Raw genomic sequence first — 24,529 nt, 5'->3', positions numbered from 1 at the left:
AATCCTCATGAAAAGGAGCAAGCCTGTCCTACAGGACAATGGGAAGGCAGCAGAGGTTCACTCTGCACACCTCTTTCAAAGCACATAATTTTCCTTCAAAACATGGCTGGAAACCAGGAGGTAACCAATCTAACCCATGGCTTTCCAAAATGCACTATAACCACTGAAATAGAGTTGGAACTTTAGCAGAGCATCCTCAGCCTTTCCAGTTAAATTTCCTTCTGTACAGGACAGATTTAGGAAGCTGACAGAGTAAGTAACATAGAGCCTAATTCCCCAAACCTCAAATAAGGCACTGATCTAAAATGTCTGGGAAAGCTTCCTGGATTTGGGATTATGTGGGATACAGCTAGTAAAAAATGCATAGAAAGTAAGATGCATATTCATTCTGGGGAGTAGACATCAGCACTAAAGACATTTCCTTTCTCGTTGTAAATTGCATCAATTTTGTGCGTGTGGATTTTTTTCCTAAACAACTGACAATAATTATTTTTTAAAGAAGAAATTCAGTTTTATATAATATGAAAATTGTGAACATACTCAGCCTCGGGAACAAATGTTGATTCTCATACCTTGAAATACGAAAAGAACAGAAACTCCAACCCAGTAAAGGGGAAATTTCAGTTAGATATATGGAAGAATAAACTGTGAGGGTGGTGAGACACTGGAACAGATTGCCCAGGGAAGTTGTGGATGCCCTGCTCCTGGAAGTGTTCAGGGCTAGGTTGGATGGAGCATTAAGCAGCCTGCTCTAACTAAGGGTGTCCCTGCCCATGGCAGGGGTGCTAGAATGAGATGACCTTTAAGGTCCTTTCCAACCCAAACACTTTTGCATTATAATTCTACAAGGGGATATAATCTCACCTAAACCTGACATGACATGAGCATTCAGTTACACCTGTCAGTAAAAACACAACTCATAAGCTCCTCTACTTATCTGCTGCAACTTTATATGCAAGTAAGTAAACCGTGGGAAGTCCATGTTCAGAGAGAGAGCCCACATCCTCATCTGCCTCAAAACTCTTATTTCTGGTCTTCCTTTCCCTTTTCCTGAGAAGGTGCTATTGTCCACTGCATTTCACCCATCATTTTTATCTCCCTTTCCAACTAAGGTCACTGTGCACACTGGTTCCAAGAGCTCTCTGGAGACCCTCTTCATTTCCAAGATCTCACCCTACTGCTCGCACTCAACTGAAAGAGGCTGCAGCCACCTCTAGTGACCTCTCCCCACCAAAACTCAGAAGTGATACACTCTCCTTCTTCTTTCAAAGCTGAAGTAATAATTAGTCTATGCACACTGTTTCCTTCTAACAGCAAGAGAAAAATACACCTCACAGATCAGTATTGCTGTACTCCTATATTCACCGCAAAACTGATCTCAGGAATCTTCTTTGATAAAAAGAAAGCTATTAAAACTTTAGTCACTTGGAAAGGGAGCCCTATGTCATTCCAAGCTTAAAATAAAGAAAAAGAAAAAAAAAATTTGACTCTTCCTTGCCTTCAGCAGATATAATGAAACACTCAAAACAGCACTGTTCTGTCATATCACAGTGAGAACTAACACAAGAATTTATCCTAGTGTCCCAAGTCTTTCCACAGGACTCAAATAGAGGTCTTAAATGGGAGAAAAGAAAACCATAACAGGCATCTCTCTCACAGCTGAAAACATTCTTGTGCGCAGCAGGGACCTAAATTAAATTCACAACACCAACTGCGATTCTTCCCTCTTGCAGGACCTGGACCTCTCCATGCTGCACACTCCTGCTAATGTCAGACCCCTGCAATCATTATCAAGACTGGGTGAGTCATACAGGTTTGTTCCATTTCAAGCTGAATTTTTTTTTTCCTTTAAAAGGGTAATTAATGCTATTTTATCAATAGCAAAGTGCTTGGGCAAGCACTGATGATGTGAAATGCACAAGCTGCACATCCACCCAAACCAGAAAGGATTCAAACCCGCACATCCTACCACTGAGGGGTGTGACCCTATCTCAGGCTTTAGGGAGAAGGTCTGTCTCATCCACCTACTGAAGGGCTGCCCCTCTGCAAAGAGGAACCTGGGACTCACTAGGGCAAAGAACTGCTGTTCTGCAGCTTAGTAGGGGGGCTCACATGATGGAGAAAAGAGCTGGATACCACTCGCGCTCCAAGGACCATGGCAGAGGATAAATGACAATTAACAGCGTTATCCTTTGCTGACGCAGAGATACTGTATATCCAAAACTCTTGGCAACATATGAGAGATGTGGCTTTCTTTCCATTCAGTAAAAAAGAAATAGTAGTACATTCATTGGGTTGATATGGGAAGACATTTTTAAAGACTCTAAAGTTCTCAGCTGTTGTGATACTGTGTATCATCAATGTTTTAAATTAGCACTTCAGGGACACAGGGAGACTAGTAGCAAAGGCTACTAGTTTCAAAAAAATAGTTTAGATTGGTTTCCATCACTGTAAATGCATGAGGCCCACTGCTAACATTTGTCATTGGACTAGTGCACTTTCATAATTAAAAAAGTATATTATTTCCTCCCCTGTTTAGCTCTTTGACAGGCCTGGAAAAGTTATTGATCTGGAAATTTCATCAGCCTCCCAGCCGTCCAATCAGCAAATAAACCCCTTGTGACATTTTGAAATGTTTCCTCCATGTCTTGAAAACAAATTACAGGAGGCCAAACCATAACTTACATTAATCTTGCAAAATTTGTACCAATGGTATTTTTTGGTTGGTTGGTTGGTTTTTTAGAACTCCTAGCTGCTGAAGGAATGACTACGTGATAATGTCTGTTTTCTTCTTCAAATAATTTTGGAGGATCCATGCTCATGAAACAGGATCTGGACATATGACTCAAATTTATTCTCTGTAAGGTTCAAAACTCAAAAAAAGAAAGAATTAAAATTCTAGCTTTCCTCATCTAGTCTTGTTATTTTAGGACACTGTTTGCTGGCTATTGTTTTATGCCAGGTACTACCCAACATAGAAAAAGCCACAGAGTACCTATGATATTAAAAGTATCCTTTCCCCACACTATATGCTAAGAAGAAACAAAAGCAAGAACCGTGAGGATTATCTCCACTGCACAGAGGAATAGTTGATGCCAAAAAACTCAGTGATTTACAGTAAGAGCCAGTAAGTGCATTGTTGACTGGGACATGGCTATGCTTATCATCTTCTTAAAACTTATTTAAGGAATATTACTTATTAAGGAATGTTACCAAAAGGACATAGATATTAGAATTTATTACCATGACCACAAAAATGGACTTTAGCATTACTCAGGATCAGGAAAATCCAAAAAATCCAAAACAAATCCTTGATAAAATGAGCCAATGACCATCAGCAAATTCCTGATTAACTCCCTTAAGAAAAGCTGGGTGCTTTCTCACTCAAGCCCTGTGTGTAAAGCCTTGAATGATTGAGGTAGTAGTGACATTTTACTGAAATCCAGCTTACTTATCTCCCAAACAGTGCTAACTTGACTCACCATAAGGCTTATTTTGCCTTAGAGTTTTGTTTTGGAATTTTTTTTCTTTTTTTTTTTTTTTTTGCTAAGAAATGCGCACATATTCCTAACAAAATTTGGTGTAAGCATCAAGAAAGCAAATGTACACACATTTGTAAAATTATATAGCAATACCTTACAACCACATATGATTCATATGACAACACATGATTCCTACTGTAAAGCAAGATTGCACGTGGTTATACATACTTACAGTATAAAGTACTTCTAAAGGATTTATTTAAAATCTGGGGGACACAAATGCCAAATTACTGCAGAGTGAAACAGAAATTCAGCAAAACTTGTTTTAAAACACTCCACACCCTTGTTTATGTTAAAGAGAACAGATCCCATTGCAGCTGAAAATAAACATGTCATGAACCCATCTAAATTTTGCCCGTTTAAATTCTAGTAGAGAAGGTTACTAAGTAATACATACGTCTAATGTACAATGTAATGTATCCATGACGAATACATTTTACGGCAACAGCTTTTACACATCAAAACCTACAAGGAACTTTAAATCATACACCTGAGGACCAGAAATGCAGCAAGAAGAGTCACGAAGGCAACCAGTGATGCCAGGTACCTTTTGGTCTGCAGTCCCTGACCGCAAGGATTGAAACCAAAAATTAAATAAAATCAACCAGGAACTCCAGCAACTCTCACTCACCCAGCAAAGAGCCCACAAAGATGACAACCTGCACGGTGGTGGTGAAGTGCCGGTAGCTCTGCTCCTCGCCGTGCTCCTCGCTCTTCACGGCGCCCGCCTCGCTGACATTCCCGCCCTGCCACACCATCTGCCCGGCCGAGGCGTTGCCCGTCTCCAGAGCTCCGGTGACAGCCTGGGACGGGGCATGGTCGCTTTCATTCACCAGCACCCAGCTTCTGTCGTACCCCATGGCGAGGTTCCGCCTTCCTTGCTGCCCCCTAATAACACCGGTTGTCCAGCCCTTGTCTTTAGTGAATGAATGGAGCCCACAGGCAAACAGACGCTTCTGAGGATAAAGCCCGGTCTCTGCCTCTCGGAGGCATCTTCACCACATTCCTGTGTCCCGAGAAGCAGGGCTGGCTGTTCGCGTTGTCACCTAGTAAGTCATGACAGCCAGTAAACAAAAACAGAAAACAAACCAGGCTTCTCCTTCCGATCAGATGTGCCATAGTTTTTGCTTCACCCCGCCACAGGTCTCCTCAGCATGTTTTACCGCAATATGCGAGAGAGAAGGAATCGTGGTCCCCAGAATCACACTCCGCACCGCGGCTCATCCTCCCTCCGCTGCCGAGGGTCGCGGCGCGGCCGCCGCGCACACGCTCGCACGGCCACGGGCTCACTGCACAGCAAAACCGGCCTGCAAAACTGGGGAGACATCAACTCTGTCCCCCCACTGCACTCTCAGCGTTGGCTCTGGCTTTGCTCACAGCCCTGAGAGAGGAAGAGCACGGCTTTCCCCGTGGCACACCTGCTCCCGCTCTCTCCTCTGCTCCTGCGCGCTCCGCCCGTGGCGAGACACGGCTCCCTCCCGTCTCTCTGCTTGCTCTGCGCGGCGCCAGAGAGCACCGCGGAGACCCTCGCACAGCGTCCAGAGAGGCCAGTGACTGCTCAGGGGCTGCCCCTGCGCTCCCGCTGTTCCTCGGGGAAAATGAGCTGGGGTTTGGATCGGAAGGCGGGGGGCGCTCGAGCGATCCGCACGATCCTGGCGCGCCCCGCGCTGAGCGCGGCTGGCAGCGGCAGCCCTGCTCCGTCGTGCTCCCACATCCCGGCGCGGGCGCCGAGCCCCTGCGGCCCCGCACAGCCAAACCCTGCGGCCATCCCGAGCCGGGGGAAGCGGGAGCCGCCGGCGCGCCGCGCTCCTCAGGGCGGGCGCGCCGCCATCACGTAACGCGGCCGCCATTTCGCTCGGGGGCTCTGGGAGCGGGCGGGCGCCTTTTAAACCGGTGTTTTGAAACAGGTCCCTAATGCTGATGACAGACTGTCAAAAGACGATGCTGCGTTCTAGATACGCATGTTACTTGTTAAAATAGATTTTTTTTCTAAATGTATAATTTTCCAGAAAAGCTCTTAAGTGGTCGTAATAAGGGCATTGATTCTACAGATGATGTGCCTCCATATAGTGGATTCACGTTTGCCTTTAATTTGGAGACTAGTGCTAGTTAAAAATTAAGCCAAAAAGGTTTTTTCAGCCACTAGCTGCCAGCCTGGAAGTGCCCCGGGAAGAGGAGCTATCCATGTGCTCAGCCTCGGCAGAGCAAGGCTTCCTCAGGCACCCCAGGCCCATGAGATGTGTTCCAGTAACATTCGCCCGGTCTCCTGTGATGTGAACTTCAGTGATCCAGGACAGAGCTAGGTGCTGTGCCATGGGTTCGAAGACACTTGCTGACCACAGGGATAGGGGACTGCCATTACCCCATCCCACCACAGATCCTGGAGGCTGTTGGCCAAGCCTCTGCTTGTACCTCCATGTGTTTGGGCCCAGCCATTTGCAGCCTCCTCTCATTCCTCTAGGAGTTCATTGCTCCAGCCACTTGTCTCGTAATTCACATCTCTGACTCACTCTGATTGTGGCCTCAGACTCACTCACCCTCCTACCTTTTCCTCTCACACATAACTCATTCACTTTGTCCACCCGGTCCAATTTCCCCCCACTTTCTAGGCAATAATCAGCAGCTTTCACCATGCTTTCCCCTTATCTTTCCTTTCCCAAACAGGTTTTTTCCTCCTTTTGGCCTCCAGCATTCTTGTGGCCAGTGTCTGTAACCAGAGTCTGACCTCAGTCCCTTCACCTCCCAGTCACCTGCAAGGTGCTTTTCCTCACACAGCTGTCCCTTTCTTCAGTTCCTCCATTGGTATGGAATGATGACCAAGGAGCCAGGCAAGAGTTGATGTTTACTATCTACAGCCTACACTGTGTACCCTCTGCATTGTCTTTGCACAGATCTACATAGCCAAGAAAGATTGAGCTGGCAAAAGGAAGAGGTCCTGTGGGCATAGGATGGTTTGAGTTTGAATTAGGAAAGGAACAGAACAGAAGTAAATTGCACAGCTGGAACTTCGAAGGACACCATGGCCAAAAAAGAAATCTTTGTCTGATTAAAAGTCATTTAAATATTAAAATGCTCATGTCTGCATATGCTAATAAGCTTAATGAAGTACATGCTACCACATAAATGACTGCATTATTCAACGCTCTGCTTAGACCATGCTATAGGTAACTTAGAAATAGGGGGATCAGATTGCACTGTATGTAAGGAGGGCAGATCTGTTAGGAGAAACACCCTTAAAGACCTCAGAGACAGTTCTCAGGCTACTCTCCTCTCCCTCCATCCAAGTGGAGATGCTGTCTTGGTAAGCATGTACCTGCTATTATTATTATTACCCAAGTTGACACAATGTTATCATTAGAGCTCTATCATAGTTTGTGCATTTATTCAGACTATTTCTGTTGCTTCAATAAATCACATTATTTGTGAATCTGCTCATGGAAGTTCCCATTGAACATGACCATGTCATGCTAATTTGGTTATAATCGGAATAAGCCCAGCTGCATGCAGCCCCTCTGATCTCTGAAGACTGGCTGGAATGCAAGAGGTTTTATTTTCTGCCAGATTTCTTACTCTTAACACTCAGAACCTTTTTCCTTCCTCCTGCACTTCATAGGAAGACTGACTTCCCCTCACCATGCACATGGGGAACTGAAAGCACATTCTCACAAACCATTTAAATTTTATTTCCTAGAATTAAATTTTAATGTTGTGGGAGAGAGTTTTAAATTTTGCCTTAAATCTTGGAAGGGAAGCTTCTATCCAGATGCAGTCTGGCACACGTTTGAGGCCGGTGGATGTTCATCGTATTCCAGTAAATCTGTGCTGAGCATGTGAAGACTCCCTGCAGTAATGTAATTTGGTTCAGTTCATGCAGGTTTCCAGAAGGTTAGCTAGCAAAGCCACAGCACTGAAAAAAGGTTGTCTCCTCCTCATCAAATTTTCACACTCCTGCTGGAGTACAAGACTTTTAAAAACAAATTCTTAAAATGTTTTTAAAATTATGTTATTTTACTCTGGCTTTCTTCTTAGAAACAATGAATCATTATAGAAGTAATTAAGGGGAAAAAATAGTTTGAGGTAGACATCTGGTCTAGAGCACTTCATCTTAACTGGTTAAAATTTTGCCAAGTCACAAAGTAGGGGAAAGTCAGGCAGCTTTAAAAGGCATACTGTTATCTGGCCCACCCACTGCTATGCAGTGTAACAGGGGAGATTTTCCCATGTGGTGAGCTGTGTGCCCCACACCACATGCTTGGGAAGTATAAACCCATAATTGCTGTTAAAGGAAATTTTGCTGACATTTCTTAATTGCTTACTGCATCACCGAGGCATTCTTGCTGTGTATTTGTGTGGGAGAGAAGATGAATCTCTGGCCTGGACTTTTTTATTTCCAGTCTTTAACGCAGGGAAACTTTTTATTTATTATATACAAATTGATAATGAGCATACCCAATTGTACCAGAGGAAACTCCAGTGATCAGTTACAGTGCCCCAGGTCACACATGACTGAGCAAAGGGATGTCTCTGTTGTTGCTAGATAAACACTAAAGAGCTTTGGTCTGTTTCCAGACCACTTCCCACCAAAAAGCAGACGAGATAGAAGGACCCTGCCACTAAAGACATTCCAGGAATGGTGAGGAACAAAGACCAGCCTCACAACAGTGATACAATTTAACACTTGGTTTTCATTTGATACTAACGACACTCTTTAAGTGCAACTGAAAGATAAAGTTTGCGTGGAACAAGCTTTCAATTTCAGAAGTACAAATTGAGGGCTATAGAAACCAATCATTAGTGTAAATGAGTGGTTTCTTTATAACAGAAAGTCTGTACCCAAAGGTCAGGGAGTAAAGTCAAAGTCACCAAAACTACATTCCTATATCTGGGTGCGTGGTAGCAACCTGCAGACTACTGTAACTTTTTCTTTTTTTTTTTTTTTTTTTGGCTGGGGATTACTCACTAATAGATAAGCTTGTATGAATTTACTTGGGGTTTCTTTATGAAGATCCCAAAACTTTAAAGGCTCCCTCTCGTGGCAGGCCTTTTCAGCAGTTACCGTGTGAAGTGACCGAAGGAAAGCACATTTTCTTCTCTGGTTGTCACTGCTCCCCTGACAGCCCCCAGCTGCCTCCCTCTAGCAGGTCCCACCAAGGACACCCGCCTCCCTGTTTTGTTCGCAGTTCAACCATTCGCCCTCCACCTGCTATTACTCCCTACTGCAGCTGTCATTGGAAGCCTTTCTACAGTTTTCACGGGAACTTGTATCCTGCCCCTGCTCTACATGAAATCTATACCGAAATTCGCGGTTATTTTTTCCCTTTTGTGACTCTTTCTCAAGGTCAGTTCAAAAAAATCTACAGAGTATCCAACTGTCTTAGCTGTGTATCTCTGTAATGCAGATATACCTGGAGGCATATCCTGTGGGAGCTCAGACCGGACATTAGAAGAGGTTCTTCACCCAGAGGGTGGTTGGTCAGCGGAACAGGTTCCCAGGGAAGTGGCAGTGGCACCGAGTCTCCCAGAGTTTGGACAGTGCTCTTAGTCACACTGTTTCGTTTAGGGAGTCCCGTGAGGAGCAGGGCGTTTCACTCGGCGATCCTTAGGGTTCCGTTCCACCTCGACACGTTCCTGCAGACGAAGCACCGGGCCCCTGTCCCCGGCTCCTCCTCCTCCTGCCGCCGCGGCGGAGGCGGTGCCGGGCCGCGCTCCGGCTCCGGTCCCAGGGCGGCAGCGCGGGGCCCGCCATGGCCGCTGCGCGCCCCCGCCGGCAGCGCTGACATGGCCCGGGCCAGCGGCGGGCGGCAGCTGCCGGCGGAGCTCGCTGCGGAGCCGCCGGAGAGTTACCAGCTGCGGCAGGAGAACGAGCTCCAGGTGCTGGAGTCCATTTACGGGCAGGACTTCCAGGACCTGCGGCAGAGCCAGGCCTGGAAGGTAGCGAGCGGGGTCCGCGCACAGCGCGCCGGGCGCGGGGCGGAGGCGCAGCGGGCCGGGCCGGGCCGGGCCGGGCTGGGCCGGTGCGGGTTCGGTGCGGAGCGGGGCCGGACGGCTGCGGGGGGGCGGCCGGCGCTGCCTCGCTGGGGCCGCTCCGTGTCTTCTTGCCTGACGTGTCGCGGCTCTCGCTGCCCGTCCGTCGTCCTTCCTTCAGTCTTGCAACCGGCCACCTTTGCGATTGATTCTCGAGATAAAAGCGCTCGCTCTATAATCAGTGCTGTACCCATAAATTGCTTTCTAAGTAATTGTCTAAAGGCTTTTGAAAAAATGCCTCTTACTTCATTCCTCAACCTACTAATTACATACTTGCTCAACTAATTCATCTCGTTGGTATACCTGACAATATTTACATAGTTATTATATGCTGTGGTTTTGTCACAGTGCGCCTATTTCCATGATAATAGTTTTGCTTTCATTTTTATAGGTGTGGGGTTTTTTTAATTAACAGCTAGATAATGTTCAGGCCTGGTACTCACGACTCTGTTCCATTTGTCTTTCGTGTCCCCATCAAATTGATATTTCCTTTCCAGCTGTGTCCGTTATACTCTTTTCCTGTATCTGGAGCTAATGGTCACTGTTCTGTTCCACAGGTTCACTTTTACTGTTGTTTCTTTTTGCATTCTTTTGTCTTGAATGTCTACTGTATATCCTCTGCTTTCTTTTGTGCCGGAGACTTGAACTTAAAATTTTTGCAGCAACTTGTGACTTTTCTTCTTATGAAGTTTGATGAAAACACTCTCAGTAATTTGTTGGGTTTCCAGATCTGTTCACTCTGTATTGAAGGTCATACCTGATATCCTCTTCCTGTGAGATGTTCTTCTCCTTGCTAGAAAAGCAAAGGGGATAGTTACCATCTATTTCTGTATTTGTTATTCCATATGGTCTTACTTCCCTCCCTCTTTTTCATGTTACTAAAGGCTAGGTTGTTTTGTTGGGTTTTTTTGTTGTTGTTGTTTGTTTTTAAACCTAATTGAAAAGAAAAAGTTGGGAATACTTATATAGGCATATTTTACTTTATTCTGATTTTGAGTAGGTGATTTGAACAGGGTAGGGATGGGGAAGGCAATGCTTGTTAAAATTCTTATTTATGGCAAAACACTAAAAACAACTACAGGAAAAAAAAATACTGTCCATTGGTTTGGCCATGTAAGGTGTATATCAGTGTGACATTATGGTCTGTTGCCATGTTGGAAAAGAAAATAATGCCTGGGTTAGTAATCTAAACACTAAAGAAAAATGCTGTCCTTACAATGAATGCTTTAATTTGTGATATAAATAACCTGTGTTAAGTTTATTTTTTTCTACTGCTGTATTACAGTAAGCAGAATGAAAGTTTTATTATAGAACCTCATTTTTGCTCAGTCTGAATCTCTGAAGAAATTGTAAAAATATACTGGATAAACCATGATAGTCAGTGGACCCGTTCACTCCTACTGAGCAATGTCAACACATTAATGTATTTTTTTCATGGTTTGGATGGTTTAAGCTGTGTTCTACTGTAATATAGGTTGAGAGTTGAGTGTTTTCATTAAAGCAAAACCAAGTAAACCTTTTCAATCAGAAGTTTTGGTTTGTGTTTTAGGTAAGACAACCTCCTGAAATTAATTTAGTTCTGCGTCCTCAGGGATTGACTGGTGCTAATGAAGTGTATGCCAAAGTTGACCTGTGGGTCAAGTGTCCACATACTTACCCTGATACGTAAGTGAACATTAAATTATAACCTTTTGTCTCTGCTTTCTGTAGTAAAGTGTAAGTTGAAAAGACGTGTAGTTTTATGGGAGTAAAACTTAGTCTTGCTTTCTGCATGTCAGTATTTATTAAGCCTGGAGTATTTTATAATATGCAACTCTAAACTTTGGCACCTGAATTGGACTTAGTATTTTGTGCAATGGAGAATAATAGGGATGAGTTTGTCAGTGCAGAACTGCACTGGAGATACATAACCACAGGAGTACCTGCCACTGTCTTAGTGCCCTTGTTAAACTTCTTGAACTCCTGACTCTTTCATCTGAGACAGACTGAATTTCCTTTCTATTTAAAGCCTTCTGTTTTCTGTTGGATTAGCTTTTGGAAGAATTCTCTAGAGAAAGTGTAGAAGGAGTTGCAGGTGACGAGCCTGCCCTACCGTTTTGTGTAGGCAAGTGATTCCTGGGCTAAGTGTTGCTCTGTGCCCTATTTTGTTCAGTGCTTATACCACTGATAGTCCAAAACATAACTCCCTTCAGTCCATCCCTTTGTGCTGTGGCATGAGTGCTGTAGAAGGGAAATGCTCTTCCTTACTAAGTGATAGCTCAGTTATACCCTGTAACAAGGATCTAACAGCTACTCTCATTATTTTGTTTTAGTTTGAAATAACACATCTACAGACATTTTGCTTGTTTACTTTATTTAAAATATCTTTTAAATATAGCTGATATTTATCTATTGCATTTGTTTCTTAGGGTTTGTGTTACCTGTATAGTGGTGATAAATAAATTTTAAACATCTAAACGTTATGTTAGTAATGTTTTAAATGGCTTGTTCAGAAAGTTAGTGGTTAAGAACTGAATTACTAGCATGTGCAGGGTTTCTTTGGTAGTTCTGCTGTTAAGTGTTACCAAGAGGTAATCTGCAACCGGAAAATTTGATGATAGGGAATATAATACAGTATTTCTGACTTTATCTTGTATATGTAATATTTATATTCCACTTATTTGAGCATTGACTATAATTGCCAAGTGACTATGGACTCCATTCCTTTTCCCTCACACAGTTTTTATCAACAATCTGTTGCTTTTTACACTCAATTTTTCTAATGAGGACTTTTTTATGTTTTGTTGCTGTCCCACAGAGTTCCTGAAATACAGCTAAAAAATTCAAAAGGCTTGTCAAATGAGAAAATAAATGAACTAAAATCCAGACTAGCTGAATTAGCAAAACAGCGCTGTGGAGAGGTAAGAGCTTTTCACTTCCTTGAGAAATATACTCTGAACCTAAATAGTTCTAAATGGTATGGTATAATATTGTGGAATATATCCACATTGGAAGTGTAAGTTGCATTGCTTTTAAGGAAGGAGGGACCGTCTTTCTTAGGAATGTTCCTAATTAATGAAAGTTCAGACTATGGATGCTCTCAAAATCCATGTATAAATACTGCAAGCTTTAATCCTGGTTTAAAGGTTCATGTTACTAGGTTTAAAGGTTCTGAGTTATTTGGCAATATGAAGAGCAATATTGACTGAAAAGAGCTTTCTGCACTTTTCAGATTGATTTGAATATCATAAGAGGCCCTATCTGTTTAAGCAAACAGTGGTTACCTAGGGAGTTTTTCCATCTGATCTTGTTCACCTAATGCTGAACTGGAGGGCGAGAGGCCTTCGTTCCAATACCAGCTCAACAGTTTTTAGTACAGTCACTTCATGCCACTGTCCCTTTTTTTTCTGTGTTTAGGAGTATTGATACTTGAGTTTCCCTGGAACTGGGTAAAAAAGTAAAAAAAGAAAGATGGAGAAACATGGGAAGCTTAGACCTTTTATCTGTTTTAAGTGATGTTATACATCCTTGGGTATGTTTAGTATTAGCAATACCTTTCTGTTGTTGAGGGCTGAAATGATTCAAAGAATTACAAGCAAACAAAGAATTCTTGGTAAAAGCAGGGGGTTGGGTATGTTTCTTATCGCTATTTGGAAATGTTGCAGGTGAACACATTTCAATAGCTCCGTTTGTCTTTTTAAAAGTGAGTATTACACAGCTGTGGACATTATAATAGGCTGAAGTGGGGTAATATTTTGCTTTCAGTTTCCCAAGCCTGTCAACTTTACAGGTTTAGCAGGAGCTATCTGTCATTCACTCCTGCCATATCAAGCCTTTTTTTCCATTTGAATACCATACTTGTATTTTGATTGCCAATGTTTCTGCAGATACTGTCACAATAACTGTTTTAGCTAGATACCTTCTGTTCAGTAACCAAGAATTTCCTCAGATTTTTCAGTATCTTTGGAAATTAGCAGTTTAATAAAGTATTCTGGAATTTAGAGCTGGGGTTTGTTATTTGCTGTTTGTTTTTTCCTAATGACAGTCTATGGACAATTCATAGAAGGTACAAGGGTTAAATCTCTAAGTAACCACAAAACCAATCAATATATACTGGGTCTGCTCACAAGTGACCACAAGAATTATTAGCCTGTAGGGCTTCCAAGTCCCAGGTTTGATTTCTGATCTCATTGAAAGGATCTAAATATGTCATACATTTTCCTAATGTTGATTTTCCAAAAAAGAGTCATGCTTGCTCCAGCAAAGTGTAGATGTGGTTGTGAATTACATGTATGGTACATATTTTGTATGAATGGCATATGCAGTGCTATCCTGAATTACTTTATCTGCAGAAAAAAGGAAGATAACTTTTCTCTATACCTTGACAGGTACTCCTCATTAAATTGTATTCTGATACAGAAAGTTTGACAATACTTCAACCTCCTATTGAAACTGAAGAGCAAACTGTCAGTGTTTTTTTTTTTAATTATTGAATTTTCTCTTGTTTTTGATGGGTTTTTTAATACATATGTGCATGCAATGATTGCCTTCCCTTCTGAATAGTAACTTGGGAAAGATAATCTAGTTGCACGTGTCAGATTTATGCATATTGTGCTGTTCTTTCTATTTTGAATTGCCTCCTGGCTTCATTCTTCCTTTCAAGCAGGGGATTCAGTGTTTGAGACTCTTCTAAATGTCACCCTGTTACGGGCGGATAGTACAATTTAATTTGGCTTATCTCCCACCTGTACATGTAAATCCTGCTCCGTGGTGCTGCTGACTGCACCTTTGTCCTGTACTGTTCTTTAATTTTAGAGCTAAAGTGGTCTCTTAGCACTGTGGAGTGCTTGAACTAATAAGGGGATGCTACTAGACTGCTGAAAGCTTAAGCCCTGACAGGTCAACAGATCATCAATAGTTCAAGTAAACAGTGACTGAAAATTGATTCCAACCTGGCAAGCCATGTAGCAGAGTTTTCAGTGCAGTTCTTATTTTAGTGGTTGTAGCTATATGAATATGGAGCACTTTATGTGATTTTACAGTTCTAAAGGGGAGACTGCTTTGCAGAGGAAGGGCTGGATTTGTGGTTAGCAGTGAAATAATAACTATTTCATAGCAGTAGGTACAGTAACAGATAAGTGCAAAGGATTTGTTCTGTTGTAGCTCATATGTCATAAACCCATATCTGTGGGAGTAGAAAGATTATGCCTAGAAGAAGATGGAAAATAATTTTTAAATTTCACTTTTCTGTTAGAAAAATAAGATGGCTTAGGTTGTCTGTTTTTCAGTATTTTTTGCCATCTTTGCTACTGTGGTCAGGGATTTTTCCTGTTACAATTTATTAATAAATAGTTCTGACAAAAAAATACTGAAGTATGATAAATTCTCCCTGATAAATAACAAAATTGACAGTCATGCTTCTGCTGTGTTGCTGGGTGGGTAGCATTTGGCTATCATTTGACTCTGCATTTCATTTGTACCTTTTTTCTTTCAGGTGATGATATTTGAACTTGCTGACCATGTACAGTCATTTCTCAGTGAGTATAATAAACCGCCTTCCAAGTCTTTTCATGAAGAAATGCTAAAAAATCATCAGAAAGAACAGGAAAGATTGGCTCAGGAGGAATTGCGTAAGGCACAAGAAGTTAAGAGAAGAGAGGAGCAGGAGGTAAGAGAAATCAATGTATGAATAACCATATATTCTTAAAATAACATAATCGTGATTTTAAAATCACTCTGCACAATGGTGAGTTTTAGTGAATTATTAACTTGTCAGACCTGCTAGTATGAGTTGATCAATGTGTATTATATGAACTATCTGCTGCTGTAATTGTAATATTTTAATGATGTGGTTTTAACCCAGGGAAATATTTGTGCCTGAAACAAACCTAAATGTTGATTGTAAATGTTGATAAAAATCCCTTATCAAGAGGACCTTATACAAAAGCTTAAGCAAAGGTACATATTAAGTGCATTCCATTGTAAACTAGGAAGTGTTAGCCAGGCAGACAGGTATTCATACCTTCTTTCACTCCTAGGGTGACTGGAACATTCACTGTGACAGGCATCTCTAGAGAGCAACAAATTCACCCTAAAGAGATGTCAGACCACCAATATCTTTCAGTAGAAATGAGGGGATTCATCCAAGTCTCACAGGGGCTAGTAGTGTGAAGTCTCCACTCTGTGGGAAATATGGATAGAATAGCTCCAGATTTTAAAAGATCACTTGGATTTATCTCCCTTTTTTTTGTGTGCATGAAACTTTATTGTTGGGTCTGGCAGTAGAAGTAATTTACAGTTCCATTCTCCTGTATCATACAATTGATACTATTAACTTCCTCAAGAGAGCTAATTTGACTTCTATTTTTTTATTCTTGTGACATCTTCTAAGTCCGCTTTCAACACTTCCAAAAAATCAGCATTGTAACTTTTTTACTTTTAAATCAGGGTAAGATTTTAGCAGTTGCATTGCATGTACTGTTGCATTTCTAACAACTGAAATTTTATTTCAGCAACGTGAAATCCTTAATGAGATTCAGAGAAGGGAGGAAGAGAAAAGGGAAGAAAGAAAAAAGAAAGAGATTGCCAAACAGGTATTCTTTGTAAGCAGATGTGCAAACAAACATTGCAGTAAGTTCTTCCCAGTACTGTAACAGTACTTATAAAAAGTACTTGGACATCTTTGCTTATTCACGGCTTCTAGTAGATCTAAATTAAAATAGGTTCTTGATTATTTGGGTTTCTGGAATATACTAGCATCTTGAGTGTACCAAGGGTGGGTGTTTTCAAACAGACAGAAAAAAGCTGGTATTTAATGTTTCTAGTTTCTTTGCATTTTTGCCATGGACAGTGCTGAAATGTCCTTTCTGAAATCTCAGCACTTTTTCTTTGGCTTCATTTGTACATTTATTATGAAAACATATTTCTTCTGTGATCTGCATGACTTTATAGAGTAATAACTAAGTACTTCTATATTTTGATGATAGGAGTGGCTCCTGCACTTATTTGGTCTTTTTCCTGATTTATAGGAACGTTTGGAAATAGCTGCTCTGACAAATCAAGAAGATTCTCACAGGAGAGATACTGCAGGACCTAGAGCTGCTTCACGTTTAAATGGGAGCTGTTTGGAACATGGGGTGAATAATAAACACCGACCAAATTCAGCTGGACGTTCCAAGTATGTCAGTTTGCATGTGGATTTTTTAGATTTATTTACTTATTTGTTGGTTTTTGGGTTTGATTTTTTTGTTGCAAAGATTAGATTACAAAGTGAAATTTGAAGGCAATAATGTGCCATGATGTTGACCTGTTAATTTTGGTCTCTTCCCTGCCACCTTCCCCCCCCACCTTCATTTGTCATAGTTTAACTAAGCTATGTGCTGTGGATAACTTGGTACATTTCCAAGTTTTAATGTTTTTATTCAACTCCTGACTTTAAATATACTATCTTTCTGAGTTGGAGAAAAATGTTCTCTTCACATTGCAGACGAGAACGCCAGCTTTCTTTTAGTAATAATGAAGAGTCCCCTGGAAATCATGAAGTTCTGAACTTCAGCACAAGTGGTGCTGGACCGCTTACTGTCCATAAAGGAAAATGTCTGGGTAAGCAAATTACAATTGCAACTTGAAATGCTGGGATTTGGTATGCTTTCAGTAACACGTGAAACCACTGATAAGCACAGGCCTGGAAATGGATACTTTCCTTCCATTGCTGCTGATAGCAATGGCATAAAACCAGCAGGTTTAGCAAAAACATTAATACACGACATGACAGAAGACTGAGTTGGAAGAAAGACCTCCACGGAGTGCCCACACGGACAGACCATCAGATGTTTTCATTGTTTGTTTTCAACTTAGCACTTCCTCAGTGAATGGATGAACAGCCTGAAAGTCTCTTGAGAATGGAAACTTTTATTATTTTGCAGTTTGAGGATGAACAATTGCGTTACTATGTGTAGAACTTGGCATTTGCTAAGCAGGAAAGTTGTTAATTTATTAAAACTTGAAATTCTTGAAAATGTGCAGCAGTTTTTTGTCATGTGATTGCTTTCATTTGAGTGCTGTTACCTAGCATTCAGTCTCATCAAGCTTGATATATTCCATACTTACTAGATAGATACATGTCTTGTCTAGTTGTAAGTAGGTTTATGTTTCTGACTTTAGAAAACAGACTTACTGGTATTTATTTAGCATTTGCAGAGCTTTTGTCAAATCCTTAGAAACAAAAGAAGCCATGTTCCTCTTCTCTCCCTTTGTGTATAGGCAGAGATGAACAGCTTGGTAAATCTGTCTACAATGCCTTGGAAATTCACAGTGGAGACTTTGTTCTAATATATGAGTGGGTTCTGCACTGGCAAAAAAAGATGGGAAGGTTTCTTACAACTCATGAAATAGAAAAGATTGAGAAGTCTAAGAAACAGGTAATACCTATATTTTGCATTTGGCTTAATAAAGATTAGGTGAGGTTCAGTGCTTTTCTTTAGGCTGCTAGTTTATATTAAGCTTAAGAGGGGAGTAATGAACTTGAAAATGCTAGTATCTAAGCATGAAAGAAAATTAATGTGTTGAGGTATTCAGGAGTTCCTTTACAATAAAAAGCATGTTTGCAAGTATGCATAAACAAAATACTGAAATTCTGAAGAAATAACGAATCAAGCTTACCTGTTAAAATCAAAGCTGTACTTTCTCCAGTGCACAATACTTCCTTCTCAGAGAAGTATGAGGATGTCATATATTTTAATAAGTATTTTGTTTGTGTTCCATATTTTATTAGTAATGTGTCCCAAGATATGATAAAATCCATGTTATGTTGTGTTTCTCTACCAGCTTCAGGGAGCAGAAACAGAGTTCAACTCACTGGCAAAGCTAAGTCACCCAAACATAGTACATTACAAATGTATGAACCTCCAAGAACGGGACAACTCAATTGTGGTGGATATTTTAGTGGAGCACATAAGTGGTTGTAGCCTTTCTACGTACTTGGACAAAGAGACTCCAGTTCCAGTTGAGCAGTTGCGCCATTATGTGATCCAGATCTTGTCAGCTCTCGACTACTTGCACAATAATTCAGTAGTGCACAAGGTCCTTTGTGCTTCCAGTGTCCTGGTAGATGCTGAAGGAAACATCAAGGTCACAGACTACAGCATTTCCAAGCGCTTAGCTGACATCTGCAAAGCTGATGTTTTTGAGCAAACCAAGGTTCGATTTAGTGAGGATGGTCTTCCCTACAAACCTGGAAAAAAAGGAGATGTGTGGCGTCTGGGCTTGCTTCTGCTCTCGCTCAGCCAGGGCCAAGCAACCAAGGAATTCCCAGTTGCTGTGCCTACCAATTTACCTGCTGACTTTCAAGACTTTCTAGAAAAGTATGTTTGTCACATTCCTGTATCTTTTTGTCTTTGGTTTTTGGTTTTGTTTTTTTTTTTTGTTTGTTTGTTTTTTGTTTTTTTGTTTAGTTGTTTTTTTTTTAAGATTTTAACAGTTTTTTTAAAGAATAGATATGTCTTCCTGTGTTTCTAGTTGTAGTTTTATAGAAGAGGTTGATCTCATGGCTCAGGCTGCTAATCTGGGATTTGGGAGAGCAGGTTTGGTCCTCTTTTTCTCTGCTCTGCCACCAACTGTATATCACTGTGATAAGCCAGTTAGTCTGTCTACTTGCTTCTGATTCTCACCTAAATGATGGAGGTAATAATTTCTTAGATATAATAAGAACTCTTCTAACATTTATGTCAGACATGAAATAGTTCTCTCTGTGGTTTGCTAACAGGTGTGTTTGCTTGGAAGATAAAGAAAGATGGACTCCTCAGCAGCTGCTACAACATAGTTTTATAAACATTCCGCGAACAAAAATACCTGTAGCTGAAGAAAATCTAGATGGTAAGGAACTTGGTACTTCCTGTGTTCTGCTAAGTAAGTGAACTGCATGCCTGCAGTAAGAAAAATTGACCTGTGCTACAGCTTCACAAGACTGTGCAAGTGTGTTACGTGAACTAACTTAAAAGGTAGTGTGATCTTCAACTTCTCTGTGCAAGACTGGCTGGGGTGGACTGACTACTGTTTTTTCTTCTGTAGAAGCAGCTTATGCTTTAAAGAAACCTGTAAAGTCATCCACCTCCTGCATGGTGTAAATACAGATTTAATTTTGTCCTTGTAAGGTGGTGTTCCTATGAGACTTTTCCTTCTTAAGTTCTTGTTAAAATCATTCCTTTGTCCAGCATAATTCATGTTAGTACTTAAAAACAGTATTAAGACTAACACTTGCACTAGAGCTTTACACAGCAGAGCACTTCTGTATTTTAGGGTTTAGTTACACTTGAAAGTATTTACGTTTAGCCTCCTCCTTGCTCCTTATTTGACAGTCCCTCGTGCCTCACCCCCATATTGCCAGTGATGGTAACTTTGTCTTCATTGCAGATTCAGCAGGGATAGATTGCATGGAGACAGTTGTACCCAGCAGTCAGATATCCAGTGCTTCATTCTCCACAGAAACACAGAGACAATTTTCACGATACTACAATGAGTTTGAAGAGCTAAAATTACTTGGTAAAGGGGCTTTTGGAGCAGTCATCAAGGTATGGTATAAAAATGGTTTCCTCTGTGGAAACCTTTTTAAGGATATGTTTGTTTTCTCTGAAGCAGAAAAATATATTCAATGTTTGCATGGTTTTATTTACTGTCTGCTGGTGCTGTGCCTGTGTTGAGGTTTTTATCTGGAATTGAATAGTATGAAAAGTTGTGAGAGGTTGCTGGGAGATTGGGGAGAAGCCTGTCAGTATCAGGAACCTTGCATTTGAATTGTAGTCATTTTCCAGGTGAAAGGAAGACTTCCTGTTTTGTGAAAAAAATTATCCTTCTGGCTCTGCTTGGTAAGGCATTTGTAAGCATTTGACTTTAGATAAATTTGAATTTTTCAGGTGAGAAATAAGCTTGATGGTTGCTATTATGCTGTGAAACGTATTCGCATAAACCCCACCAGCAAGCAGTTCCGGAGGATTAAGGGGGAAGTGACGTTGCTTTCCCGCTTGAACCATGAGAATATTGTGAGGTATTACAATGCTTGGATAGAAAAACATGAAAGTCCTGTTCCCACTGTGTCAACATCTGGAACGACTGACGAAAGGAGAGTGCCCCCCAAAGCTGGTCTCTTCATCCTTTCCACTGAGGAGACAAATGATGTGGAAACTAATGCTCCCCCTCCGTGTTTGACAAGTTCAGTTGAGTGGAGCACTTCATGTGAAAGATCCTCCAGCAACAAATTCAGTGGAGCTGATCAGGAGTCCAGCGATGACGACGATGATGGTGATGGCGTGTTCTCCCATTCAATTTTGTAAGTAGGCTTCAGTACTGGCGCTGTAGGGAGCGTGAGCAGAGTTAGTTTTTCCAAGTTTGTGTCTTACCATTCTCGTTTCTTTTGTCAGAAGTAGTTCACTGCATTTTTATTCTGTCCCCTTGTTCAAAACCAGTGTATGTGCCAGCAGTCACATAGCCAGGAAGAGGAAATTTTCTAGCTAAGGATTGTCAATCAATGTGGAAATTAATTTGATGTATGCTTCTTGAAGCATATTTGTGCCAGAATGCATGACTGCTTACCTTATGTTTGACTGTCCTTTCCAGCCTTGAGAATAAAATTTTTTAATAAAGAATAACAGAAAAATATTACAAATCTTGAAAAATATCAAATTTGACCTTTTTTGTTTTGGTTTTTATTAGTGTATTCCATACCTTCCTCTGTGTATGGCTCAGTTGTCTCACTCAGTGATTTTTTTGTATAAGCAATTAAATAAATTTATCTCAGTTCTGCTTACTGGAAATAGCAATTAAATTTTACTGATGGCAAATATATACCTTCCATTTTAGAACTGGATTGTCAAAGGAAGCGTTTCTTTGCAAGCAGGATGGTTTTCTGGGTATTGTTTTGTTTTGCTTTTTTTTCAAAGTCTTTAGAAAGTCTTCAGCAGAAGCTTAGATTTTTTTTCCCCCCCCAAAATTATTTCCAAATTCTTTAGTAAATATTACTTGGTATGCAGGACTTTTGAGATTTTTTTTCTTTCTGTGTTTTTAAACAGGCCAACCACAGATTCTGAAAGCGAAATAATTTTTGAAAATGAAGATGAAAATAGTAAAGGTCATTCTCCAGTAAGTGTAAAGATAAAATTAGTGAAAATTAAAATATAATAAAATAGTCCTTGACAAGTAAATAGGTCAGTTATTTCACTTCTGCTGTAATTACAGAAACATAACCTTACCTGTCTGTTAGAGTAAGTGATGTGCCATTGTGAGCTGCATCCCATAGAAATCAGTCTGATGCAGCTAATCTGGATTCTGTTTCCTGAAGTGTTTATTGAACTAAATATGGGGGTTTTTTTAGTCATGACCCAGGTTATTGCAAATTTAACACTTCAGTGTGTTTATGATTTAACAGTTATGGATTACATGGTCTTACACCTCTCAAAGTTGAAATTCTGTTCTGCCTTTATGATTTTAACCAATATATGTGTTCATATGCAACTTTTTAGAGCAGACAAAATGCATACTGCTAACAGTCTGAAAGAGAGGGGAAGTCAGTATAATGACTAAGGTTTTAGTTGATTTTAAGATTGTGTCACAGCACTTGCTGTGGACAGTCAGTGCACTGTATCACTAGAAAGCTAATTCACACTCTTCTACAGCATTTACAGTATGTCACTGCCAACCCTGGTGATCTGTAACATGCTTTTATTTAAAGCTGCATCTCCTTCCTCTTTCTGTTATAATGTACATTGGCAAGAAAAGGTTTTCAGTATATCATTTAATAATATGGCAGTGCATTCTTTTCTCAATATATATGTATATGTATACACACCATACCAAAATTGTTGGTTGAAGGTGGGGGTTGCATTGTTTGTCAAGCAAGCTTTCTATCTACTAGTTTCAAATCTTATCTTTCTCTTTTTTTTAATATGATACAGCTTGAGATTTAGGATTCATCTAGTTATTCCAGAATTCTTTTCCTTCAGTATCTAATAATGGCAAAATGCTATTAATTTTCACTTTGAGAATTGGCCACACCTGTTTTTCTAGTTTATTTAGATGCAATGGTATTACAAAATTTCACTCTATTATTTTGCTCTTTTTCAAACTATCTATAGAAGCTGAGTTCTCATCAATGTATTCCAGCCATTAAAAAACAGTAGTATGTAATAAAAAAGTCTGCACATCTTCCTGTAGCTAACTGTTCCGTTACTTTCGTTGTGATAAAGAATGAAGAGGGCAATGAAAAGAACAGCCATGGAGGAGAGGACAGGACACCAGTCATTCAGACAGTGCATTATCTGTACATTCAGGTACAAATGTGTTCACATGAAAGGATACAGTTTATTTCAACCTGCAGATACTAGTTGCTGATTTTCATGAGAAGTAATGACCTTAAAAAATGCAAACAAGTAATTTCAGTGCTGTTTTTGCATTAGACTGGTTTTCTGAAGGCTTAGCTGGTGGAAGGCACTGTGCAGTGCACGTGGTTTGTTGTGATTTCCAAGGCTCTATATTTGTGCCTGGAGAGAACAAAGTTTGGGAGTGCCATAGTGTGTAATGGGATAACTGGTGTTGCTCATGTACAACTAAAAGTTGGCAATTCCTGATCTAACCATAGAACAACCCAAGCAGCCAACCTTTGAGTCTGTGGCTTTCAAAGCATTCTTTTGCCTTGTGCTTATTTGTTGAGAATATCCATCTCAATACCCAACACTCTAGCTGTTCCTCGGTTTGGTTGTTAATTGGTGTTAATTCCCAATGTGGAGTTGAAGTCTACCATGCTAAATTCCTGAGGGAAAGTTGTCTTTCACAGATGTGAAAACTTCCTCATTCTCTTCAAAAGCACAGTATTGTGTATGCACTTTATTTTAATAGAAATCAGTAATCTGTAAAGCCCGTTGTATGGCTCTAACAGTAGGCACACAATTAAACTCCTGCAGAGTTGCAGCTTCAGGCTATTCTACTGACACCTCCTTTGTGTTAGGAGTTAGTCAACTTCTCCCAGAAACTATTTATAGCTATATATCATAGCTAACTATTCTGTGGTGATGTGCAATTTTTTATAATGCACTTAATGCTAGAACTTGTCTGGAAGGAAGTTACAAGTAGATGGAATTAGTTTTTAATAAGCTTGTTTGTATGCGTTGTGTATATTCATAATAAAAGCAGTTAAGACACCAAGTGCAATAAAGCCAGACATTCTTTGTGGTTTGGCTTTATCACATACTATGGCTTGGCTGGTTTCACTTTGTTGTTAATGTTTATGTTAGAGAATATGCTACTCTGCAGGCTCATACCATTGTCCCAGAAAATGAGGTAGGACCCAGAAGTGAATGCATGTTTGTAGCTAAAAGACAGCTCTCAGGAGAATTCCAAATAGCTGATTTTTTTGGTGATACTATTTGCTCCTGAGCCCAGGCAGTAATATGGGTACAGGTACAAGTTTCTGATAGTGTCTTGTCTTAACAAAACTGTTCTTTCTTCCCTTTGTCCCCTGTGAATGCACAACTGAAGATGGAATATTGTGAAAAGAGCACATTGAGGGACACTATTGACCAAGGGTTATATGAAGACACCAGTCGGCTTTGGAGGCTTTTCCGAGAAATTTTGGATGGGTTAGCTTACATCCATGAGAAGGTCTGTAAACAGGATAGTCATGGCCTGTACATGATATCTGTGTTATGCCTCTTTCTCTCTGGGTTCTTCATCTTGGGGCATGCATTAGCAAGTTTCCTCTCTTTGCCCTTTCCACTATTAGTTGGTTCTTGGGTTTTATTATATTTTATAATGAACATGAATTTTATAATAAACCACTTCAGATTTTACCCATTAGTCATAAAAATCTGACCATCTTTTAAAAACATTCTGTTAGATAGCTGGTAGCACTTAAAATTTTTTCTGGCTTCTGGGCTACAAATGATAGTCTGTCTTCAAGACTGATCTTTAGTGACTTCATGCAGTAGGTCTACCACTGT

At 40.6% G+C, this 24,529-nt stretch overlaps 2 protein-coding genes across 4 annotated transcripts in view; one reads left to right on the top strand and one right to left on the bottom strand.

The window, feature by feature from the left end:
- Window positions 1-9,183, bottom strand: part of GPR176 (G protein-coupled receptor 176) — a 36,832-nt gene extending 27,649 nt beyond the window's left edge. The window contains exons 1-2 of one of the 3 annotated variants that reach the window (XM_054515254.1): window positions 8,948-9,183; window positions 4,174-4,588 (exon numbers count right to left, since the gene is read on the bottom strand). In XM_054515254.1, the coding sequence (XP_054371229.1) occupies window positions 4,174-4,402 (229 nt within the window). In that variant the 5' untranslated portion in view covers window positions 4,403-4,588; window positions 8,948-9,183. Of the gene's footprint in view, window positions 1-4,173; window positions 5,311-8,947 lie in introns of those variants that run through there. The other 2 variants (XM_036384586.2, XM_054515255.1) reach the window with 2 other exon arrangements.
- A 123-nt stretch (window positions 9,184-9,306) lies between these two features.
- EIF2AK4 (eukaryotic translation initiation factor 2 alpha kinase 4) overlaps window positions 9,307-24,529 on the top strand; it is a 38,655-nt gene continuing 23,432 nt past the window's right edge. The window contains exons 1-15 of the mRNA XM_036383879.2: window positions 9,307-9,473; window positions 11,116-11,231; window positions 12,364-12,466; window positions 15,040-15,213; window positions 16,058-16,138; window positions 16,574-16,722; window positions 17,032-17,147; window positions 17,808-17,965; window positions 18,372-18,907; window positions 19,309-19,418; window positions 19,956-20,113; window positions 20,456-20,868; window positions 21,608-21,677; window positions 22,781-22,864; window positions 24,069-24,191. Coding sequence (XP_036239772.1) covers window positions 9,321-9,473; window positions 11,116-11,231; window positions 12,364-12,466; window positions 15,040-15,213; window positions 16,058-16,138; window positions 16,574-16,722; window positions 17,032-17,147; window positions 17,808-17,965; window positions 18,372-18,907; window positions 19,309-19,418; window positions 19,956-20,113; window positions 20,456-20,868; window positions 21,608-21,677; window positions 22,781-22,864; window positions 24,069-24,191 — 2,544 coding nt within the window. The 5' untranslated portion in view covers window positions 9,307-9,320. The remainder of the gene's footprint in view (window positions 9,474-11,115; window positions 11,232-12,363; window positions 12,467-15,039; window positions 15,214-16,057; window positions 16,139-16,573; window positions 16,723-17,031; window positions 17,148-17,807; window positions 17,966-18,371; window positions 18,908-19,308; window positions 19,419-19,955; window positions 20,114-20,455; window positions 20,869-21,607; window positions 21,678-22,780; window positions 22,865-24,068; window positions 24,192-24,529) is intronic.

The sequence above is a fragment of the Molothrus ater genome, chromosome 6, assembly GCF_012460135.2.
Source record: "Molothrus ater isolate BHLD 08-10-18 breed brown headed cowbird chromosome 6, BPBGC_Mater_1.1, whole genome shotgun sequence".
Classification (NCBI taxonomy): Eukaryota; Metazoa; Chordata; class Aves; order Passeriformes; family Icteridae; genus Molothrus; species Molothrus ater.
The sequence above is the reverse complement of the archived record's forward strand: the minus strand, read 5'-3'. Positions and strand labels throughout refer to the sequence as shown.